This window comes from Salmo salar, chromosome ssa11 (assembly GCF_905237065.1).
Source record: "Salmo salar chromosome ssa11, Ssal_v3.1, whole genome shotgun sequence".
Lineage (NCBI taxonomy): Eukaryota > Metazoa > Chordata > Actinopteri > Salmoniformes > Salmonidae > Salmo > Salmo salar.
Genome location: NC_059452.1, coordinates 60,830,375 through 60,853,746, shown reverse-complemented (window position 1 = coordinate 60,853,746; position 23,372 = coordinate 60,830,375). Strand labels below are relative to the sequence as shown.

General features: G+C 40.5%; 2 protein-coding genes across 3 annotated transcripts; one reads left to right on the top strand and one right to left on the bottom strand.

Moving 5' to 3' along the window:
- Positions 1-1,881: 1,881 nt before the first annotated feature.
- On the bottom strand, positions 1,882-12,301 carry LOC106562836 (D-dopachrome decarboxylase-A). The gene is made up of 3 exons (XM_014127876.2): positions 12,057-12,301; positions 3,515-3,690; positions 1,882-2,930 (listed from the first exon to the last, which is right to left on the bottom strand). Exons 1-3 carry the CDS (start codon positions 12,162-12,164, stop codon positions 2,858-2,860), a joined length of 357 nt encoding a protein of 118 aa, XP_013983351.1. The 5' UTR covers positions 12,165-12,301; the 3' UTR covers positions 1,882-2,857.
- LOC106562835 (palmitoyltransferase ZDHHC12-B) lies at positions 11,361-23,068 on the top strand. 2 transcript variants are annotated; one of them, XM_014127875.2, is made up of 5 exons: positions 11,361-11,684; positions 18,993-19,132; positions 19,248-19,340; positions 20,488-20,654; positions 20,871-23,068. In XM_014127875.2, exons 1-5 carry the CDS (start codon positions 11,645-11,647, stop codon positions 21,184-21,186), a joined length of 756 nt encoding a protein of 251 aa, XP_013983350.1. In that variant the 5' UTR covers positions 11,361-11,644; the 3' UTR covers positions 21,187-23,068. The 2 variants fall into 2 exon arrangements, with proteins under 2 accessions (XP_013983350.1, XP_013983349.1); XM_014127874.2 differs by lacking the exon at positions 11,361-11,684 and adding an exon at positions 15,095-15,843.
- Positions 23,069-23,372: the final 304 nt, after the last annotated feature.

Below are 23,372 nucleotides of genomic sequence, written 5' to 3'. Positions count from 1 at the left end.
AATTAGGTAAAACGATTTAAACTTCCCTGCATTAAAGTCCCCGACCACTAGGAGTGCCACCTCTGGATGAGCATTTTCTTGTTTGCTTATGGCCTTATACAGCTCATTGAGTGTGGTCTTAGTTCCAGCATCGGTTTGTGGTAGTAAATAGACAGCTACGAAAAATACAGATGAAATCTCTCTTGGTAAATAGTGGGGTCTACAGCTTATCATGAGATACTCTACTTCAGGCGAGCAAAACGTTGAGACTTCCTTAATATTAGATTTCGCGCACCAGCTGTTATTGACAAATAGACACAGACCGCCACCCCTTCTTCACATTAGATACTAAACAAACAGCAACATTCACACGAGTGAAAGACTATACTCTGATGAAGCCATAGAAGGACTGCAAAACTGATCAATATCAATCTTATTTCAGTTTATAGAACATTTGCAGATCAACAACGTTGGCATGTAGATGTCAGTGTTTTAAAAAGTTATTTTGAGGTTTTTTTCTTTATAGAGCGAGTTTGTACCACCTCTTCCGGCTACCATGTCAATGACGTCTGGTTGGCAGTGGGCTGTTCCAACGAATGATATCGGCTCAGGATGGTCCTCAAAATAAACCAATATTCAGCCAATTGTTCATTGTTGTCAACTCTTATCTTCCTTGGTTGTCATCCTTGCGTCTTGCTACTCGTACACGACTTTACATTATCTGGTCAACATGATGGGAGGTTAATCATGGGTTCTTATAGCAATTTCAGCTGTGCTGTCCATCATTGAATTAAAGGAACTGTGGGAACATTCTTCAGTATGTGCAAGGCACTGTCCAGTACTGTATTCATACTGTAAACAAAGCCATTTTTTAAATATAGAATATTCTCAGGTTTAGATCTCACTTGTAATAGATGCAAACCAACCACCTTTTAATCCACATGTTCTGGTCCTGATTCTATTTCTGAAATATTTTTTAAACAAGAGCAGTCCTAGAGCTCTGAGTCTGACAAACCTATCCGTCTCTCCCTCTCTCACACAGCCAAGGAGGGAGGAGTTTGCGAGTTGTTTCCCACCTGAGTCTACTCATATCTACAGTATACAGATATTTCCTGGACTGAAATGTTGTTCTACCTGCTCTACAGTGCTGTGTGTAGCGCTCAACAATGGTGAATTGTTGGATCAGCTGCTTGCCATTATGGAGGATCTGGACTCTTAGAGATTTCAGTGGCACCTAACATAGGATGGCTTTCCTTCTATGCCAAAGAGCTGGCTGGAGAACAAAGACAGGACAGATATAGTGGATAAGATGGAGCAGACTTACAATCTGGACGGTGCTGTGACGATCGCTCTGGAGATCCTGACAAAGATGAACCAGAATAGTCTTGCAAAGAAGTTTATTAAGAACAACACATTGGGGCGTGTCATAACAGTTAAGGTCGGAGTGAGAACACATAACTAATATCCTGTGGTGTGAGAGTAAAGTCATATTCAAATATTTTGACTGATAAGGGTTAAATCCTTTTGGTTTTGCTCTATCAACACTGGGGATATGGGGAGGAATCACATGCCTAATGACGAGGAGATAGAGAGATGAGGCAGACAGAGGCTCTGCTGACCAAACTGATGAACAAGGATAAAGCTCCGGAGCTGTTCCACTGACCCTGACAGATAAAACAGACCTTTATTTGGTGGCAGACCTGGAAAAGCAGAAGACATCCTGACAGATGCCATGCATACAGTAAGATAAGAGGGATGTTCTTGTAATTTCAACACAAGCCTACCAATAATTTGCAAGATCATTGACATGTTCCTTGCCATTTTAAACAAAATTACATTAAACTAGTAAGCTGACCCAGCAGGTGCTGTTGCAAGGCAAACTTTTCAAGACGAACAATAATGTATGAAAGGAAAGCACACATCCTAAATGTTTATTTTTTTTGTTGCCTTTAGTGGGCTGTATCACATGGAAAGATAGCTACATTTTTACATTGGTTTACAGTCCACTTTTCCTAAATATCTAGCTGTTCAATGTCACATTTTACCACACCTTGTATTATTTCAAAACCCTTCCACTCTTCCTGTTGAGTGTAAAGAAATATTGGCAAGACATTAAATCCAGTAAATAATTTAGTCATGCAGGACACAATAATTTAAGTACTTTTACTTCTAGTATGACTAATTGTACAGCAAAGCCTTCACAACATTTACTTGATACTTATATATTAAAAGGACTGAAATTCTAAAGGAATACATTATATGTAAATTTACTAAACACAGTTCTTCACAAATACAGAGTGCATGTTAGTCCAATGCAACACTGTGTTATGTGCTTATCTACTTCTATACTCAACAAATGCATAGAATGGTGTTTCACAGCTGCCGTACATTGACATTTACCTGAATTCCATTGCACAGTACGCACTTAAAGATTTATTGTTAATACTAGTCTATCATCTATGCTAGTCATTGTGGTTCTTACTAACAAAACATAGCAGAAAGAAAATCTCAACCACATTATCAAATGGTTGAGATATGAAATTAATAGGTGAAATGACATAGTAATAGCTTTGAATAAAGGTCAATTGGTTTACATTTCCTCTAATCAAACATGAATATATTCTTATATCATCTAGCTTGTCAAATGTGTGGTTCTGGTTTACTATCGCAGACAACCCTATGTAATATAAATTAATGAGTTTCCAGGGCATAGATTCATGGGGTCAAATACCATAGTGATAAAATTCAATACAGGTCTTTGTCATATGGTATGTCATGTCCAATTGAACGGTGGAAATCCACTGCCAGGGTTTGTTCTCTCCGATGATAACTGTTGTGGAACAGATGTGTGAAGTCATTCTGGTGCAGAAAGTTCCTCCTACAGGTAACTCATAACAGTTCCTTTCTTTCCAACCTGATGTGGCTCCAGTGCGTAGAACCTGATCATGACCCTGTGGAATACAAGTTCACCTACAATTAGATTCATGTATTGAAAACCATATACAGAAGACCATGTGGCTATAATTTAAATCTACTAAATGCAATATTCTATTTATGCAATATCAAATGCAATATAAAGTCAATACATACTTTGAATGCTATTTGGTGTTGCAAGATCTCCTGTGCAACCCCTTACAAGCATAGGTAGTTAGGCTATAATCAATACCTCATGGTAGTAATAGCCTAGACATATGAACTGTCCATAAATCCAGACACACCATGGCATAACAGATAACTACAATTTTTCATCTGTTTCTTGAGTCAAAGTTGAGTTGGGCTCTAAAGAGTCTGCAGGCAGGCCGGGTACAGGAACTTGCAGTGTACAGGAACTGACATACAGAGACACTCCCACTTTTAATCTGAGATAAGGTATCATGACATATTGCCCTTTATCCACACCAATGCAGAAATGCAAAATCCTCTTATCTTATGCGTAACACATTTTTCTGTCATTAGAACAGAGCCAAATCTCTGCAGTAGAGGATAGTACTAAGCTAAAATAAATGAATGATTTGTAGCATAATCAGCTTCTAACCGGTCTTCAGTAAGTCCAAGTTCTCCTGTAAGGAAAGGGAAGATATTGGCACTGTGTTCCTTGTTCTTCTCAGCAGTGTCAGTGACACCGATGGCGGACACGGACAGGATCACGCAAGGAGCACAAGTTCCACCCATGAGCATTGGCAGTCCAGGATTCACCACCAACATCATTCTCTGCATAGAAAACAGACAACATAAAATACACACAAGCACAATTTTTGAATAGAATTAGCTAGCTAGGCTATATCTAAGTATTTAAATATGGACACTGGAGTTAAAACCTTCATAGCCGCTAACTACAGTGCCTTCAGAAAGTATTCACACCCTTGACTTTTTCCACATTTTGTTGTGTTACATCCTGAAATTAAAATTGATTAAGTTGAGATTTTAATTTCAATACCTCATGATGTCAAAGTGGAATTATGTTTTTAGAAATTTTTACAAATTCATTACAAACGAAACACTGAAATGTCTTGAGTCAATAAGTATTCAACCCCTTTGTTACGGCATGCCTAAATAAGTACAGGAGTAAAAATGTGTTTAACAAGTCATATAATAAGTTGCATGGACTCACTGTGTGCAGTAAGTGTTTAAAATTATTTTTGAATGACTACCTTCTCTGTACCCCACAATTATCTCTAAAGTCCCTCAGTCGGGCAGTGAATTTCAAACACAGTTTCAACCACAAAGACCAGGGAGGTTTTCTAATGGCTCGCAAAGAAGGCCACAGTGAAGCTATTAATTACACTTTGGATGGTGTATCAATACACCCAGTCACTACAAAGATACAGGCGTCCTTCCTAACTTAGTTGCCGGAGAGGAAGGAAACCGCTCAGAGATTTCACCATGAGGCCAATGGTGACTTTAAAACAGTTAGAGTTTAATGGCCGTGATAGGAGAAAATTGAGGATGGATCAACAGCATTGTAGTTACTCCACAATACTACCTATACGACAGTGTGAAAAGAATGAAGCCCGTACAGAATACAAATATTCCAAAACTTGCATCCTGTTTGCAATAAGGCACTAGAGCTGTCCCTGACTAAAAAAAATCTTAGTCGACCAAAATTAGTCAGTGCTTTTGACCAATCGATTGGTTGAAATTAAAGCTTACTAAAGAGCAGTGATACTATCAAGAGCATTGTGCGGGTTTCTTCTTTTTCTGATGAAATAAGACACAAATTAATCAATAGAGCCAGAGACCAAGAAAACCTGTCCCGACAATCCTCACTCTGAAGTATTTATTTGGGATACAATTTCTGAGGCTGGTAACTCTAATGAACTTATCCTCTGCAGCAGAGGTAACTCGGGGTCTTCCTTTCCTGTGGCGGTCCTCATGAGAGCCAGATTAATCATAGCGCTTGATGGTTTTTGCGACTGCACTTGAAGAAACGTTAAATGTTCTTGACATTTTCCAGATTGACTGACCTTCATGTCTGAAAGTAATGATGGACTGCCATTTCTCTTTGCTTATTTGAGCTGTTCTTTCCATAATACGGACTTGGTCTTTTACCAAATAGGGCTTTCTTCTGTATACCATCCCTACCTTGTCGTAACACAACTGATTGGCTCAAAAGCATTAAGGAAATTCCACAAATTAACTTTTAACAAGGCACACCTGTTAATTGAAATGCATTCCAGGTGACTACCTCATGAAGCTGGTTGAGAGAATGCCAAGCGTGTGAAAAACTGTCATCAAGGCTAAGGTTGGCTACTTCGAAGAATAATATACAGTTGAAGTCGGAAGTTTACATACACCTTAGCCAAATACATTTAAACTCAGTTTTTCACAATTCCTGACATTTAATCCAGTAAAAAAGTCCTGTCTTAGTTCAGTTAGGATCACCACTTTATTTTAAGAATGTGAAATGTCAGAATAATAGTAGAGATAATTATTTATTTAAGCTTTTATTTCTTTCATCACATTCCCAGTGGGTCAGAAGTTTACATGCACTCAATTAGTAGTTGGTAGCATTGCCTTTAAATTGTTTACCTTGGGTCAAACGTTTTGGGTAGCCTTCCATAAGCTTCCCACAATAAGTTGGGTGAATTTTGGCCCACTCCTCCTGACAGAGTTGGTGTAACTGAGTCAGGTTTGTAGGCCTCCTTGCTCGCACACGCTTTTTCAGTTCTGCCCACAAATTTTCTATAGGATTGAGGTCAGGGCTTTGTGATGGCCACCCCAATATCTTCACTTTGTTGTCCTTAAGCCATTTTGCCACAACTTTGGAAGTATGCTTTGGGTCATTGTCCATTTGGAAGACCTATTTGCGACCAAGCTTTAACTTCCTGACTGATGTCTTGAGATGTTGCTTCAATATATCCACATCATTTTACTCCCTCATGATGCCATCTATTTACTGAAGTGCACCAGTCCCTCATGCAACAAAGCACCCACACAACATGATGCTGCAACCCCCGTGCTTCACGGTTGGGATGGTGTTCTTCGGCTTGCAAGTGTCCCCCTTTTTCCTCCAAACATAACGATGGTCATTATGGCCAAACAGTTCTATTCTTGTTTCATCAGACCAGAGGACATTTCTCCAAAAAGTACGATCTTTGTCCCCATGTGCAGTTTCAAACCGTAGTCTGGCTTTTTTATGGTGGTTTTGGAGCAGTGGTTTCTTCCTTGCTGAGCGGCCTTTCAGGTTATGACGATATAGGACTTGTTTTACTGTGGATATAGATACTTTTGTACCTGTTTCCTCCAGCATCTTCACAAGGTCCTTTGCTGTTGTTCTGGGATTGATTTGCACATTTCGCACCAAAGTACGTTCATCTCTAGGAGACAGAACACATCTCCTTCCTGAGCGGTATGACGGCTGCGTGGTCCCATGGTGTTTAAACTTGCGTACTATTGTTTGTACAGATGAACGTGGTACCTACAGGCATTTGGAAATTGCTCCCAAGGATGAACCAGACTTGTGGAGGTCTACAATTTATTTTTCTGAGGTCTTGGCTGATTTCTTTTGATTTTCCCATGATGTCAAGCAGAGGCACTGAGTTTGAAGGTAGGCCTTGAAATACATCCACAGGTACACCTCCAATTTACTCAAATGATGTCAATTAGCCCATCAGAAGCTTCTAATGCCATGATATCATTTTCTGGAATTTTCCAAGCTGTTTAAAGGCACAGTCAACTTAGTGTATGTAAAAATCTGACCCACTGGAATTGTGATACAGTGAATTATAAGTGAAATAATCTGTCTGTAAACAATTGTTGGAAAAATTACTTGTGTCATGCACAAAGCAGATGTCCTAACCAACTTGCCAAAACTATAGTTTGTTAACAAGACACTTGTGGAGTGGTTGAAAAATGAGTTTTAATGACTCCAACCTAAGTGTATGTAAACTTCCGACTTCAACTGTGTGTGTGTGTGTGTGTGTGTGTGTGTGTGTGTGTGTGTGTGTGTGTGTGTGTGTGTGTGTGTGTGTATATATATATATATATACACTGCTCAAAAAAATAATGGGAACACTAAAATAACACATCCTAGATCTGAATGAATGAAATAATCTTATTAAATACTTTTTTCTTTACATAGTTGAATGTGCTGACAACAAAATCACACAAAAATAATCAATGGAAATCCAATTTATCAACCCATGGAGGTCTGGATTTGGAGTCACACTCAAAATTAAAGTGGAAAACCACACTATCAGGCTGATCCAACTTTGATGTAATGTCCTTAACCTCTATGGGCTAGGTGGGACGCTTGCCAGTGTAATCCCGTGGCACGATATTCAAATACCTAAAAAATGCAAAAACTTCAATTTTTCAAACATATGACTATTTTACACCATTTTAAAGACAAGACTCTCGTTAATCTAACCACACTGTCCGATTTCAAAAAGGCTTTACAACAAAAGCAAAACATTAGATTATGTCAGCAGAGTACCCAGCCAGAAATAATCAGACTACCCATTTTTCAAGCTAGCATATAATGTCACAAAAAACAAAACCACAGCTAAATGCAGCACTAACCTTTGATGATCTTCATCAGATGACAACCCTAGGACATTATGTTATACAATACATGCATGTTTTGTTCAATCAAGTTCATATTTATATCAAAAAACAGCTTTTTTACATTAGCATGTGACGTTCAGAACTAGCAAACCTCCGGTGAATTTACTAAATTACTCACGATAAACGTTCACAAAAAACATAATTATTTTAAGAATTATAGATACAGAACTCCTCTATGCACTCGATATGTCCGATTTTAAAATAGCTTTTCGGTGAAAGCACATTTTACAATATTCTCAGTAGATAGCCCGGCATCACAGGGCTAGCTATTTAGACACCCACGAAGTTTAGCACTCACCAATATCAGATTTACTATTAGAAAAGTTTGATTACCTTTCCTGTTCTTCGTCAGAATGCACTCCCAGGACTTCTACTTCAATAACAAATGTTGGTTTGGTCCAAAATAATCCATCGTTATATCCAAATAGCGGCGTTTTGTTCGTGCGTTCTAGACACTATCCGAATGGTAAATAAGGGTCGCGCGCATGGCGCATTTCGTGACAAAAGATTTCTAAATATTTCATTACCGTACTTCGAAGCATGTCAACCGCTGTTTAAAATCAATTTTTATGCAATTTTTCTCGTAAAAAAAGCGATAATATTCCGACCGGGAATCTGTGTTTCGGCAAATAGAGGGAAAAACACAAAGACGGGGGCGGCCAGTGCACGAGCCTAAGCCCTTTGTCCTCTGATAGACCACTTAGCAAAAGCGCTCGTGTGTTTCAGCCAGGGCTTTGAATTACGTCATTCAGCTTTTTCCCGGGCTCTGAGCGCCCATGGAAGACGTAGGAAGTGTCATGTTAGAGCAGAGATCCTTTGTAATGGATAGAGATGGCAAAGAAGTTCAAGAAATGGTCAGACAGGGTACTTCCTGTACAGAATCTTCTCACGTTTTGGCCTGCCAAATGAGTTCTGTTATACTCACAGACACCATTCAAACAGTTTTAGAAACTTTGGAGTGTTTTCTATCCAAAGCTAATAATTATATGCATATTCTAGTTTCTGGGCAGGACTAATAATCAGATTAAATCGGGTACGTTTTTTATCCAGCCGTGAAAATACTGCCCCCTAGCCATAACAGGTTAAAAAAAATTGGCTTAGCAAAAAAAGGCTGAGGCCACCATTGCATTAGCTATCGCTGAACACTGTTCCATGCTGGCATGTGATCACATTGGAGAAGCATGTAGAGCTGCTTTCTCAGACTCCACTGCTGCTACCCACTTCAAAATGCACAGGACAAAGTGCACAGAAATGATTAATGGTGTTCTAGCACCATACTTTCTGAAAAAGTTGGTCGCAGATGTGGGTGACCAGTGTTTCAGCCTCCTCCTTGATGAGTCCACGGATGTAAGTGTTTCTAAGTACCTGGGGGTTGTGGTAAGGTACTTTAGTCACACCAAGCAGACAATTGTATCAACATTTCTGGGGCTTGTTGAGTTGGAGGGAGGAGATGCCAAATCTATAGCCCGTGCTGTTGTTGCTTTCCTCGAGAAGTGTTGTCTTAAAAATGAGAAACTCCTGGGGATAGGGACTGACAATGCCTCATGACGGGGGATTAACAACGGGGTCCATAAAGTGCTGAAGGAGGAGTATGGCCTCAAACATCTGGTTCTTATTCGCTGTGTGTGCCACTCTCTGCAGCTTGCTGTAAGTCATGCGTCCAATGACACCATCCCCTGTAGTGTGGAGTACTTGGTACGAGAGACTTATAACTGGTTTTCAGTGTCTCCAAAGCGCAGGGAGGCCTACAAGGCCATATATGAGACCAACTGTGGGGAGAAACCTTTACAGATAACCAAGGTGTGTGATAAGGGAATCTATATGCTTAAAGGTAATGATTAAAGAATTCCACCCTGAAACATAACTATTAGTGATTATTAGTTTATGTAACAAGTATAATGAATTAGAATGGTAAACTTCAGTGTGACCAAGGAGAGACCGAGAACCATTGAACTATGCATGACCTGACCTGGCTAGAACTCTGAGAAACTTACGATAGGACAGGGGGTCCTTTCAAGGTTCCTCTAATCTCGGGGGAATGCAACTGTCAGCTTGGTAGTGATAAACAGTGGATACAACTCACCTACTGTTCGTGTGTATGTATGTGCGTAGGATATCTACTGTTTGTGTGGAGGTATGTGCGTAAGTAGGGAGTGAATTATAAAATTGATGTCTTTGTATAATGGACTTTAGAGCGCTCTCTGAATAAACTGTACGGACCTTTTGCATAAGCTGAGTCTTTGCCTAATTATTATTAAACCCAGGGTCTTACAAACCTCGGGAATTAGTCAAAGCTTTAATAATTGTTAGTTATTATCATTGGGATTAAAAATTCTCGTGACAGTATGTGCCACACGTTGGCTCTCCATTGAACCTGCGGTTTCACACATTTTGGACCAGTGGGAGGAGCTTTGGCTGCATTTCGCAGTCACCAAGTCCAGTGAACACTGCTACATGGCTGAGGTTTTATACTCCATGTACAGTTATCCTCTTAAGCTACTTGACAGCTTGGTTAGCCTGATCAAGTCTGTGAGCAGCAGCAGGGTGCTGAATCCACTGGCAAATGTTGATGTACTCAAAGGGCCAATAGATGGATACATCAGTCCCAAACCGTACCTTGGTTACCTTTTTGAGTCAAAGGCAGCTGAGCTCCACCTTGCGCCTGAGGATGAAAACAATGTCCGAAAGCGGTTTGTAGCCTTCACCATCTCCCTCACTAATGAGTTGAGGGTGAGACTGCCGGACAACATCGAAGCATTGCAGTACATGTCAGTTTTCAATGTGGAGGAAACTCTAAAGCACAATAAGAACCCTGGAGAAATATAAAAAATAGCCAAGCTCCTTGGATACTCCCCTGCAGAGATGGACAAGATTGTCCAGCAATGGCATGCCATCCATCTTAGTAAATGGAATGAGACAAAAAACACACTGGGCTTCTGGAGTGAGATTTGGACGTTCGGGGCCATGGCTACTGTGTCTGTGTTGTCTTTGCCACACTCGAATGCTGAAGTCGAGAGAGTATTCAGCCAGCAGATGAGTGTGGTAAAAAGCAAACTTAGAAATCGGATGTCCTTGCAGACCCTTAACTCCATCCTGTACATTCGATATGGACTGAAGCTGTCTGGTGAGGCTTGCTATGAGCACCAGCTGCCTGATAATGTTTTGCGGCTTTTTGGCACATCAGCTGCTTACTCATTTAAGTCAGCTCCCTCAGTTGCTGAACCTGCCATAGAGAGCCTTGACCAAAATGACGATGACCCACTCTTTCTGTGAGGGGGGTCTGGGAAAAAAAGACCATTAACCTGAATTAGGGCCAGACTAGTTACCATAATTTTCTCACATTGCCATTGTCAGTTTTTTCAATTGTCTCTTTTTGGTCCATTTAGATTGTATACAAAAAAATGTAAAAAAATGTTATGGTTAAAAATACTCATGTTTTACTGTGACTTGTTGTAGGCGCCTCAGTGGACCATATGGTTAAAAACCAAACCAAATTAAGAAAACGAAATTAAAAAACGAAATAAAATAAAAACTAAGTAACTCCGCCAGTGTCTCTTTTGTGTCACTTTTGCCGGTCCCAAGCCCGGATAAAGGAGGAGGGTTGGAATTGTGACATAAAAAAAAAACAAGAATCGACAGAAGAAAGTTCATTTGTAGTTCTAAACATATTTAGGGTGTTTTTTTACTCACTTTTTGTCTCTCCTACAGCACCCATCACAATTACATGCACATGGCCAATTATGCAAATTAGGTATTGACGTCATTTAGCGACTTTTAAGACAGCCAATAGTTACGTTCCTTATTGAGGAGTTGGCAACGCGCAGTCTGAAAGTCAACACGCATTGCTTGCGATACGATTTTGGCAATATAAGAAACATATTGGCTAGAAATAACTTTCTAAAAACAAAAAAAGGTTAAAATGCACACCTTTATACTGTAAGTGTTCGTACACGGACATCTATTTTACAGCGCTTGTTGACGGAAGACCGACAAGACAGAGGCGGCGACCACCTGTGGTAATAAGCTATCTTGCATGATCGAACAGCTGTGTGTAAGTGTAACTATGGAGGAAGTGTAGCAGAAGTTGTTCATCAGCTCGATGCACACAGCCGTATGGATCTGTGCAAACCTGCTACACAGTAAGTGTTTTTTTAAGATTATTTATCGCTTATCAAAGACAAGTTCCATGTTTCGAGAAAAGTATTGCCCGCAATTATTATTTACGTTTCCAAATGTTAAAACAGAGCGTCGGGATTGTAGTTCACATGGTCCCACTGGTAAGCAGTGCTTATAGCTGAGAACCCTTGGGATAAGGCAGCATGCCTTGAGTTCTCGTGAGCAAGGCTACAGCTAGCCCATTCAATACTGTAGACGGCAAGGCTTGAGTTCGACAACTAGGCTACAACTAGCTAACAGTAATCTAAACAATGCAATGTATCAAAGGCAGACATATGGAGTGAGGCAAAACGTAACTTCACTCAGTAACATTCTTGATGCAGTAGCCTACTCACCTCTTCGGGTTTCCCTAGAACAGCGGCTGTTTTGGAGCACAGCCTTTTCAAGAAATCCTCAGAAAACGTACTCTCAGGTAAATTACTTTCTAAATCAATGAACGGCATGATGATTTTGTAAAGAGCCTGTTCTTCCAGATGAGAAGGCTAGGGAGGTCAATTTGCAGCAAAATTGACTTTGCTCCGGGAACTACGTATCTTCATTGGGGGAAAAAGTACTTCCGTGTCACGGAATTTCGGAAATTTTCAAAATAAAAGTCCCCACTAATAGCAAAAAGTCTCAGTAACTTACATTACATTACATTTAAGTCATTTAGCAGACGCTCTTATCCAGAGTGACTTACAAATTGGTGCATTCACCTTATGATATCCAGTGGAACAACCACTTTACAATAGTGCATCTAAATCTTTTAAGGGGGGGGGTTAGAAGGATTACTTTATCCTATCCTAGGTATTCCTTAAAGAGGTGGGGTTTCAGGTGTTTCCGGAAGGTGGTGATTGACTCCGCTGTCCTGGCGTCGTGAGGGAGCTTGTTCCACCATTGGGGTGCCAGAGCAGCGAACAGTTTTGACTGGGCTGAGCGGGAACTGTGCTTCCTCAGAGGTAGGGGGGCCAGCAGGCCAGAGGTGGATGAACGCAGTGCCCTTGTTTGGGTGTAGGGCCTGATCAGAGCCTGAAGGTATGGAGGTGCCGTTCCCTTCACAGCTCCGTAGGCAATCACCATGGTCTTGTAGCGGATGCGAGCTTCAACTGGAAGCCAGTGGAGAGAGCGGCGTGACGTGAGAGAACTTGGGAAGGTTGAACACCAGACGGGCTGCGGCGTTCTGGATGAGTTGTAGGGGTTTAATGGCACAGGCAGGGAGCCCAGCCAACAGCCAGTCACTACAACAATACTGGCGTCCTTCCTAACTCAGTTGCCGGAGTGTAAGGAATTTGGATTTCACCATGAGGCCAATCGTGATTTTAAAATAGTTACCAGAGTTTAATGCAGGGTTTCCCCTAACTTGAACTTGATTGATGAATTATGGTGACTGATTAGTAAGGAACTCCCATCACCTGGTTGTCTGTCGTAATTGAAAGTAAAAAAAAAAAAAACAGCAGACACTTGGCCCTCCATGGAATGAGTTTGACAACCCTGTGCTAAAGTAAAACTGCCAAACAATGTGGAAAAGAAATGTACTTTACAAGCATTTCGCTACACCCGCAATAACATCTGCTAAACATGCGTATGTGACAAATAAAATGTTATTTGATATGTCCTGAATACAAAGGTTATGTTTGGGGCATATCCAACATCAGAGTACCACTCTTTATATTTTCACGCATAGTGGTGGCTGCACCATGTTATGGGTATGTGTAACCGATGTGAAATGGCTAGTTAGTTAGCGGTGGTGCGCGCTAATAGCGTTTCAATCGGAGACGTCACTCGCTCTGAGACTTGAAGTAGGGTTTCCCCTTGCGTTGCAAGGGCCGCGGCTTTTGTGGCGCGATGGGTAACGATGCTTCGTGGGGTGTCAGTTGTTGATGTGTGCAAGGGTCCCTGGTTCGAGCCCAGGTTGGGGCGAAGAGAGGGACGGAACCTACACTGTTACATATGCTATTCATTGGCAAGGACTGGGGAGTTTATTTTAAGCACAGGCAAAATCCTATAGGAAAACCTGGTTCAGTCTGGTTTCCAACAGACACTAATGGAGAAACATTAACCTTTCAGCAGGAAAATATCCTAAAACACAAGGCCAAATGTACACTGGTGTTGCTTACCAAGACGACATTGAATGTTCCTGATTGACCTAGTTACAGTTTTGACTTACATCTGCTTGAAAATCTACAGCAAGAAATTAAAATGTCTGTCTAGCAATGATCAACAACCAACTTGACAGAGCTTGAAGATTTTTTTAAATAATGTGCAAATATTGTACAATCCAGGTGTGCTAAGCTCTTAGAGACTTACCCAGAAAGACTCACAGCTGTAATCGCGGCCAAAGGTGATTCTAACATGTATTGACTCAGAGGCGTGAATACTTATGTAAATTGGAAATGTGTATTTCATTTTCAATACATTTGAAAAATATATATCATTATTGGGTATTATGGTAAGATGGGAGAGAAAAAATTATATTTAATCAATTTTGAATTCACGCTGTCACACAACAAAATGTGGAATAAGTCAAGGGGTATGAATACTTTCAAAAAGGCACTGTACATGTGCTAGTAGTGATGATAATGTAGGCTACACCTTACATATGAGACAAAGCATTCTACTCTGAAAAATGAACAAGGTAGTTTCCACAGCTGAGCTGTTCAAATGTGGTTGTTATACCCTCTTCTGGTAAATAGATAAAATAGGTCTACTGAATTTACTCCCTGGAACATATATTTTGGGGGGCATTTTTGTATAGCCAAAACGTTAATGTACTGTATCATAGAGAACTTGTCAATAAATGGTAAGATAAGATACACTATGACTGAATGTACTTGAATGTATTCATGATATAGGAAAAATGATTGTCTAAACATTAACAATGATTCATACTTTTTCATATTTAAGTGAAATTTGCATTACATTTGAATTTTAAAAGATGTTCTAAGGTCAAATATGGTAAGTGGAAATGCCTCCAATATGAATCACTGTATATTAGGCATAAGGTTAGCGGTGTGGTTAAGGGTAGTGGTACCATATGATTGTGATATAACCACTTAGATCCCAGGAACCTTCTACTGCATTTTTCAAAATGTCTGATTAGTCGGGAGACAATACAAACAACAAATATTTTTTGTTTTTAATTTTATTTATTTAGTGTATATATATATTTTAAGCCAGTCTGATTGGCTGGGCCAGTGTTCAATCTGGCAGGGCCTCTGCCCAGCCTTGCCCTGCCGTGGCTTCGTCTCTGGTAACATGATTCAGTTTCCAGTACAGTAGCCTACATTTACATTTACATTTAAGTCATTTAGCAGACGCTCTTATCCAGAGCGACTTACAAATTGGTGGATTCACCTTATGATATCCAGTGGAACAACCACTTTACAATAGTGCATCTAAAGGGCCTACTGTTACACTTTATTGTTGTTGGTATGTTCAACTCGTATTTCTGATTTGGAAGTTTATAATAAACAGCCTTGGTGCTATTTTAGATAGCACATGAATGCTGAACGTCTTTCCCAGTCAGTGTTCTGAAATTCTGAGAGCACATGAACACAGCAGAAATATATGTACACAATGATGTCATACATTACATGTACCACGTGAACGCAATGACCAATAGAATTAACGTATCCGAAGGAACGCCAGTAACCCTGGACAATAATATTGCAGCGCTTCAGAGACTCTCTGATCATATTTATTAGAGCGAAAATGATTGAAAGCTATTTTGGTGATTAGGAATAAATGTAGCTAGCAGACTAGTTTTAAGGTTGTATGTGTCTAACCAGCAAGCTTCGTATATTAATTTCGGAATTGAGTTAATGTAGACCATTCCAGTCGCCATTTGGAGAGAAACATCGAGCTGTTGGGCTAGTTGGCAAGATAACTGGATACAGTAACGCTGACCGCTAGCTATGGTTATGTGGGACCATGGTGATAAAGGCTAGTTAGCTAAATGCATTTTGTTAGCTAACTATAGTAGGCCAGTTCTCGTAACCTGATGCATACCGGTACCAGTCTATTGCTACGTGTTGAAAAATGCTAGGATGTTCAAAAATGTGTTCGGGTCAGGATTTATTGTAAGAACCGCGCACGTTATCCTGACATGGGTAATAACACTGATACTCTTCCTACATGATACAGGTAAGTGCACTGAATTTAAATTCATTTTCAGATGCCAGTATCCGTTGCACGGCTGTAATGCATAGATGACATATGCATTATTACACTGTAATGCATACCATCAAACCACACTTCCACTTATCACCAAATATGGTGTTGTGAGGAAGTCCAGTGCCATTGCGTGGAGAGTGGGAGAAGATGGAGATAGATGAAACTTGGCTGACAACCTGCTATATTTTCTCATCAATGAAATTTGATTTCAGTACAGTTTTCTGTTCCCAAAACTAGAATCTGTTAAATAAAATGTGATTTGTCACATGCACCAAATGCAACAAGCCCTTAACCAACAAATCAGTTGTAAGAAAAACAAGTGTTAAGTAAAAAATACATAAATAAGAAATAAAAGTAACAAATAATTAAAGGTACCGGTAGAGTCAATCAATGTGCAGGGGAACCGGTTAGTCGAGGTAATATGTACATGTAGGTAGAGTTAAAGTGACTATGCATGGGGGGGGACGACAGAGAACAGTCTATGACTAGGGTGGCTGGAGTCTTTTTGACAATTTCTACCACTGTTGTGTCATCAGCAAACTTAATGATGGTGTTGGAGTCGTGCCTGGCCATGCAGTCATGAGTGAACAGGGAGTACAGGAGGGGGCTGAGCACGCACCCCTGAGGAGCCCCCGTGTTGGGGATCAGTGTGGCGGATGTGTTGTTACCTACCCTTACCACCAGGGGGCGGACCGTCAAGAAGTCCAGGATCCAGTTGCAGAGGGAGGTGTTTAGTCCCAGGGTCCTTAGCTTATTGATGAGCTTTGAGGGCACTATGGTGTTGAACGCTGAGCTGTAGTCATTGAAGAGCATCCTCACATAGGTGTTCCTTTTGTCCACGTGGGAAAGTACAGTTACGAACAGAGTGCACACTAAGTTTTGTAGACTTAACCCTTTGCCAAATTTGCGTTGTGTAGAAGGAGTGCGACAGTGAAATTAGTTATTGCACAGGCACACTTTTCAGAGTATCTGCTCGCTAATGGGAATATGCAAGCACATGCTAAAATGTGCCAATTGGATCTTGCTAGCTTGTGCGTGGCTCTGCCCAACTCCTTGCTTGTTCTGCCCGCTGTGCTTTATTTGCTCCCTTTGGAAACGATGATGATAAATCGTAGGTTAGTTATTTACCAGTATCTTTGATCACAGTGCCACCAACATGATCAACAAAGCAGCCAATTAGGTAGCTGATAAAAGTAGCTACGGTCCTTATTGGTCGAGACAGTTGGACTAATCTCATAAGCCACAGTCTGTAAGATAAGGCTATATTCCAATTAGGGAAAAATACATTTTTATTTTTATTTATTTTTTACCTTTTATTTAATTAGGCAAGTCTGTTAAGAACAAATTGTTATTTTCAATGACGGCCTAGGAACAGTGGGTTAACTGCCATGTTCAGCGGTAGAACGACAGATTTTTACCTTGTCAGCTCGGGTATTCGATCTTGCGGCCTTTCGGTTACATTGATTTGACATAGATTTGCTGGCATAGATTTAGTAAGCCTTTGCGTGATCGTGTATAACTTGGTATGTCATTCCTAGAGCACTTCATGCAGTGTCACAGAAAGCAATTGCTATTTGCAAGTGAAAATGTCATGGGATACATAGACTCCATTATTAATCAAATCAAATTTATTTTTATATAGCCCTTCGTACATCAGCTGATATTCTCAAAGTGCTGTACAGAAACCCAGCCTAAAACCCCAAACAGCAAGCAAAGCATGTGAAAGAAGCACGGTGGCTAGGAAAAACTCCCTAGGAAAAACTCCCTAGAAAGGCCAAAAACCTAGGAAGAAACCTAGAGAGGAACCAGGCTATGAGGGGTGGCCAGTCCTCTTCTGGCTGTGCAGGGTGGATATTATAACAGAACATGGTCAAAATGTTAAAATGTTCATAAATGACCGCCGCCGCCAACCCAGACAGGAAGACCACGTCAGTGACTCAACCCACTCAAGTGACGCACCCCTCCCATGGACGGCATGGAAGAACACCAGTAGGCCAGTGACTCAGCCCCTGTAAAAGGGTTAGAGGCAGAGAATCCCAGTGGAAAGAGGGGAACCGGCAAGGCAGAGACAGCAAGGGCGGTTCGTTGCTCCAGCCTTTCCGTTCACCTTCACACTCCTGGGCCAGACTATACTTAATCATAGGACCTACTGAAGAGATAAGTCTTCAGTAGAGACTTAAAGGTTGAGACTGAGTCTGCGTCTCTCACATTGGTAGGCAGACCATTCCATAAAAATGGAGCTCTATAGGAGAAAGCCCTACCTCCAGCCGTTTGCTTAGAAATTCTAGGGACAATTAGGAGGCCTGCGTCTTGTGACCGTAGCGTACGTGTAGGTATGTACGGCAGGACCAAATCGGAAAGATAGGTAGGAGCAAGCCCATGTAATGCTTTGTAGGTTAGCAGTAAAACCTTGAAATCAGCCCTTGCCTTAACAGGAAGCCAGTGTAGGGAGGCTAGCACTGGAGTAATATGATCAAATTTTTTGGTTCTAGTCAGGATTCTAGCAGCCGTATTTAGCACTAACTGAAGTTTATTTAGTGCTTTTATCCGGGTAGCCGGAAAGTAGAGCATTGCAGTAGTCCAGCCTAGAAGTAACAAAAGCATGGATTAATTTTTCTGCGTCATTTTTGGACAGAAAATTTCTGATTTTTGCAATGTTACGTAGATGGAAAAAAGCTGTCCTTGAAACAGTCTTGATATGTTCTTCAAAAGAGAGATCAGGGTCCAGAGTAACGCCGAGGTCCTTCACAGTTTTATTTGAGACGACTGTACAACCATCCAGATTAATTGTCAGATTCAACAGAAGATCTCTTTGTTTCTTGGGACCTAGAACAAGCATCTCTGTTTTGTCCGAGTTTAAAAGTAGAAAGTTTGCAGCCATCCACTTCTTTATGTCTGAAACACAGGCTTCTAGCGAGGGCAATTTTGGGGCTTCACCATGTTTCATTGAAATGTACAGCTGTGTGTCGTCCGCATAGCAGTGAAATTTAACATTATGTTTTCGAATGACATCCCCTATTAACCTTTTGGTGGCCATTTATTTGATCGTATTTCATTGTCCAACATTTTAGTAGTAGCTACTAGTTAGTAAACATTGCTAATTTATTCTTGTTTTGCAGACCTGAGGAAGCAAGAGGAGAGGGGAGAGCTCATCCAACCTGTGCTCTTTGTCTTGCTGGTCCTTGTGTCGGTGTTGCTGTACTTCGCAGTCTCACTCATGGATCCTGGCTTTGTCCTATCTGACGGTAGTGACTTACAGGTGCGTCAAACCAAGGTTTTGCTTACTTCACAACACATGAACACAGAAATGCATATCAATGCTCAGGAAATGCATTAAAGCTAAAAAAAACTATGCACTTGTACTGCATTTTTAGTTCACCCTTGGCATCACTGAGGAGACGCAGGACATGATTCCACCAACAACCAAGTCTCTGCGACAGCGGCGCTGTGGTCATTGTCTGCTCCAGGTATGGAGTGGGCTACTGTAGTATTTCTTTTAGATTTTTTTTGTCTTTAACCTTTATTTATCCAGGGGGAACCCATTGAGACCAGCGTCTCATTTACAAGGGTGCCCTGGGAACAATACATTAACATGATCAGTCTCGATACAAAACTATAAATTTACAATTACACATTACAACAAATCAAATTCAAAAGCGACAGATAACATGTATATGCGCTAGGGGCATAATAACTAAAAGCAATCTTCCTGGACTCTGGAGACCCGCGGAACCTCTAAAAACTTGAGAACGAGTCTGATGGTGGCTTGCTTTCCAATTAAGAAGTGAGGTAAGGTAGTATGGTAGTTACAGACTCCCAGCCAACATAATTACACAAAAGGCAATGATGTGTACTAAAATTGTCTCCAGTGATAAAATACAGGCTGAAATCTAAAGGTTTTTAAAACAGAGGCTGCTGCATGCATGTAGATTACATCACCATAGTCAAGTACTGGCAGGAGTTATGCTTGAACAATTTTCCTCCTGTTTTCATAAGTAAGGCAGCATTTTTTTCTATAAAGGAGACTGATTGTAATTCTCAACTTCTTTGTTAGTTTTTCAATGTGTGTTTTAAAAGACAGCTTATCATCAATCCAAGTACTTAAATACTTATAATGAGGGACTTGTTCAGTTTGGCATCCCTTCAAGGTGCAGATACACAGATGTTCTCCAACATTTAGCACTAATTTAATGTTGGTGAGCGATTCTTGAATTTAATCAAAGCCAAGCTGACGGTTGTTAATGGCCTGCTGCACTGAGGGGGCACAGGAATAAATAACTGTCATCTGCATAGATATGTAGGACAAACCAACATTATTCATGTAAATAGTGAACAGTAAAGGGCCTAGTATTGAGCCTTGTACACCTGTTTACATGTATATTTACTGCGTATGTATTCCTGAGGTGACATTAGGAGGGATGATGTAATCCTAGGATGCTGACAGACACACCATCTGCTCTCACTCTGTTAAGAGATTCTCTCACTCAATTATGGTCATGGCAAGATAAGCTTCTGGCATATGATATGAGTACAGGTCAGTGGACTAGTTTATGACCAGAAAGAGCTTTCTGTAACTCCTCCTTCCCCCCCTTTCCCATTCATGTGCCCAAGCAGCAGCCAATGAGATCCAAGCACTGTCAGACCTGTCAGCACTGCGTGCGTCGCTACGACCACCACTGCCCCTGGATCGAGAACTGCGTGGGCGAGAGGAACCACCGCTGGTTCGTGCTCTACCTGGCTGTCCAGCTGTTGGTGCTGCTGTGGGGCCTCCACATGGCCTGGTAAGTGGAGATGGGTCTTCAGAGGTCATTCATACATGGTTGTGGTGACCCACAGGGTATGCAATACAGGGTTTACAAAAACATTTGCACACCCTGTGGGTCACCACAACCAGGATCGAAGATCTTGATAATACAGATGATTTTTGCTTCAATTTATCATATGATGCACTGTTGTTTCAGAAGTGTGGCCAATCTCACCTGTTCTCTGTGACGCAGGTCGGGCTTCACCACGGCACCCACCTGGCAGCTGTGGCTGCGTGGCAATGGCGTGCTGCTGGGTACGGCAGCGGTGGTGGCGGTGCTCTCCCTCACCGTGCTCCTACTCCTGGGCTCCCACCTCTACCTGGTCTCCCTCAACACCACCACCTGGGAGTTCATGTCGCGCCACCGCATCTCCTACCTCAAGCACTGCGGCGCCGACGAGAACCCGTTTGACCGTGGTGCGCTGCGCAACCTCTGGGGCTTCTTCTGCGACTGGGGCGCCATAGTGTGGGAGCAGGTGTACTTCAGAGAGGGCAACGACCCCATCTGATTAGCAAACAAGCTAACTAACTAACTCGCTGTCTACTCAAGTTCTTAATTCCTTCCCTAGAATTCCTCCAATTGTGTTTACATCCTCCTTTCTAGAAGTATCTTTATATGAGACAGACATCCAAATGAACTATGAACTTTGCTAGTATGTAAGTGGATTTCAATGGAATTGAGCGCAATCCTGGTATTTATTTCAGTTGACTAGTGACATGATAAAAAAAAAACATATTTGTCAGGAAGACAGGAAAAGTTTTACTGAAACAAATAGGTCAGATATTCAATCTTGGTAAGAAAGGTAATTGCAGTGAGCCTGTGAATAGTAGTGCGATTCTTAGTGTTGCTATGTTTATTTCCTATCCTTCCAACTTACCCTTGCCTTTGACAACCACTACACTCCCACCCACTCCAATACCTTCTTCTGTCCAAAGAATCATTTCTAAGAGTGAAGAGTAAAAAATATCACTTAAGTATTAGGAATTTGAGCTAAGGGAACTCTTATGTGTTGAAGGGAACACATTTACAGAATAGATCAATAGATCACATAATTCCTTGACAGTTAGATTAACAGAAAGGCAATTCACGTATGGCCTGTTTTTCTATTCCCTGAGTTTACTAAGCTATAACAAGCTATAAGCTAACTGTTGTTATATACAGGATAAAGGTACTTTCATATACTGTTGTTGATGTAAAACTGTCTATACTTGAGAGCATGATTTGATTCCTTGTTGGTGTATTTTCCCCAATATCGACTCGGCATTGACAGAGGCTCTGTAGCCACCAAGTGGCTGATTGACTCAGTCAATCAAGTCTTTAGGCTGTGTTTACACATGCAGTCTAATTCTGATCTTTTGCCCAATTATGGGCCAAAGATAAGATCTGATTGGTCAGAAGACCAATTATTGGCAAAAGATCAGAATTGGGCTACCTGTGTTTACACAGCGTTAGATTTCCAGAAGCGCATTCCTCTTAACCATTTGAGTATTTTTGCATATTGAAATATTGTTACGAATATCACATTTTCAATGCCTGGTTTACTGTAATAGTTGAGTTTTATTGAATCTGTACAAAAAGGCATGTTAGGTTTTAAGGCTGCACTACAGCTCAAAGCTTCCTGGTAACAGGGTTAATATGAAAGCAAAGGTCAGCCATGTGTTGGCAAATTAATAAATAACTAAAATGGTAATTCAGTTATATCAATATATTTTTGGTAGTACCATGATCTATCGACAAATTATTGCACCTCTTATAAAATGCTAGTGAGGCGTTTTATTTGCGATTGTATTATCTATTACTATAAAGTATAGTAAATGTGAAAAGCACACAATTTGCACCATCACCAGAGGTGGTTTGAAAAATGATCTGATCTTGGGTGAAACTCCATACGTGTTTAATCATTCACTTAAATAATTTCTCACTTTTTCAATTGACAGAATGTCATACTATTTTTGTAAACAGGTTTATCACTCTTGATGCAAATCAACCTTTTTGGAACATAAGTTTGCATGAGATTTTTATATCTAGTTTTTTGTAACTTTAGGAATAATTGTAGAGAACTTATTTAAAGGAGTGCAATGTGTGTGTTCCCTAACTTAATCAGTAGTAATTCTGTGTAATAGGAGAGCATAGAAAAACATTACAGAAATTAGCAATAATGGTAATATTGTCATCTTTTTATAGTATCGGAAAATCTTTCTGGCTCTTCCAGTACAATTTAAAGATAAATGATGTGATTTTATATACATTTATGTTTGGTCTTGTAAGTGCTGATTTCAGTGTGAATTGTTTATGAACAAAGTAATTTATGCAATATTACATTTTTTTAAGAAATTGTTTGAAATGCAGTAGACCTATCAATAAATTGAAATGTTTATTTCAGAAAAATGCTTCATGAGTCTAGTAGATATATTTATCAATTTACATTTCCTTCATGTTGTGTCAAGATGTATGTCTCATCTCTAGACACAATAGTATTTTTCCCCCATTGTATTTCACAGCATATTTATTTTAGTAGCAAAGCATGTACATTCATATTACATACAATATATAGATGGCAACATATTCATGACTGGAATGGAATGAAAATTACTCCCTAGGAATACTTACAAACTGTATAATTCTTCTGAAAGTTTACTTACCATTTCTAGTCAGTTTCAACATGACATTCAAATGTTTAAGTGGCCCAAAGCA

Bases quoted from the DNA above. Each gene is read 5' to 3' on its own strand.
- LOC106562836 (XM_014127876.2), bottom strand. From the start codon at position 12,164: ATGCCGTTCATTGATTTAGAAAGTAATTTACCTGAGAGTACGTTTTCT. The intron at 3,691-12,056 runs GTGAGTAGGCTA...TTTTCTATGCAG, and splicing joins TTCTAGGGAAACCCGAAGAG to AGAATGATGTTGGTGGTGAA. The intron at 2,931-3,514 runs GTTAGAAGCTGA...TGTATTCCACAG, and splicing joins CTTGGACTTACTGAAGACCG to GGTCATGATCAGGTTCTACG.
- LOC106562835 (XM_014127874.2), top strand. From the start codon at position 15,747: ATGTTCAAAAATGTGTTCGGGTCAGGATTTATTGTAAGAACCGCGCAC. The intron at 19,133-19,247 runs GTGCGTCAAACC...CTGCATTTTTAG, and splicing joins CTGACGGTAGTGACTTACAG to TTCACCCTTGGCATCACTGA. The intron at 19,341-20,487 runs GTATGGAGTGGG...GTGCCCAAGCAG, and splicing joins GTGGTCATTGTCTGCTCCAG to CAGCCAATGAGATCCAAGCA.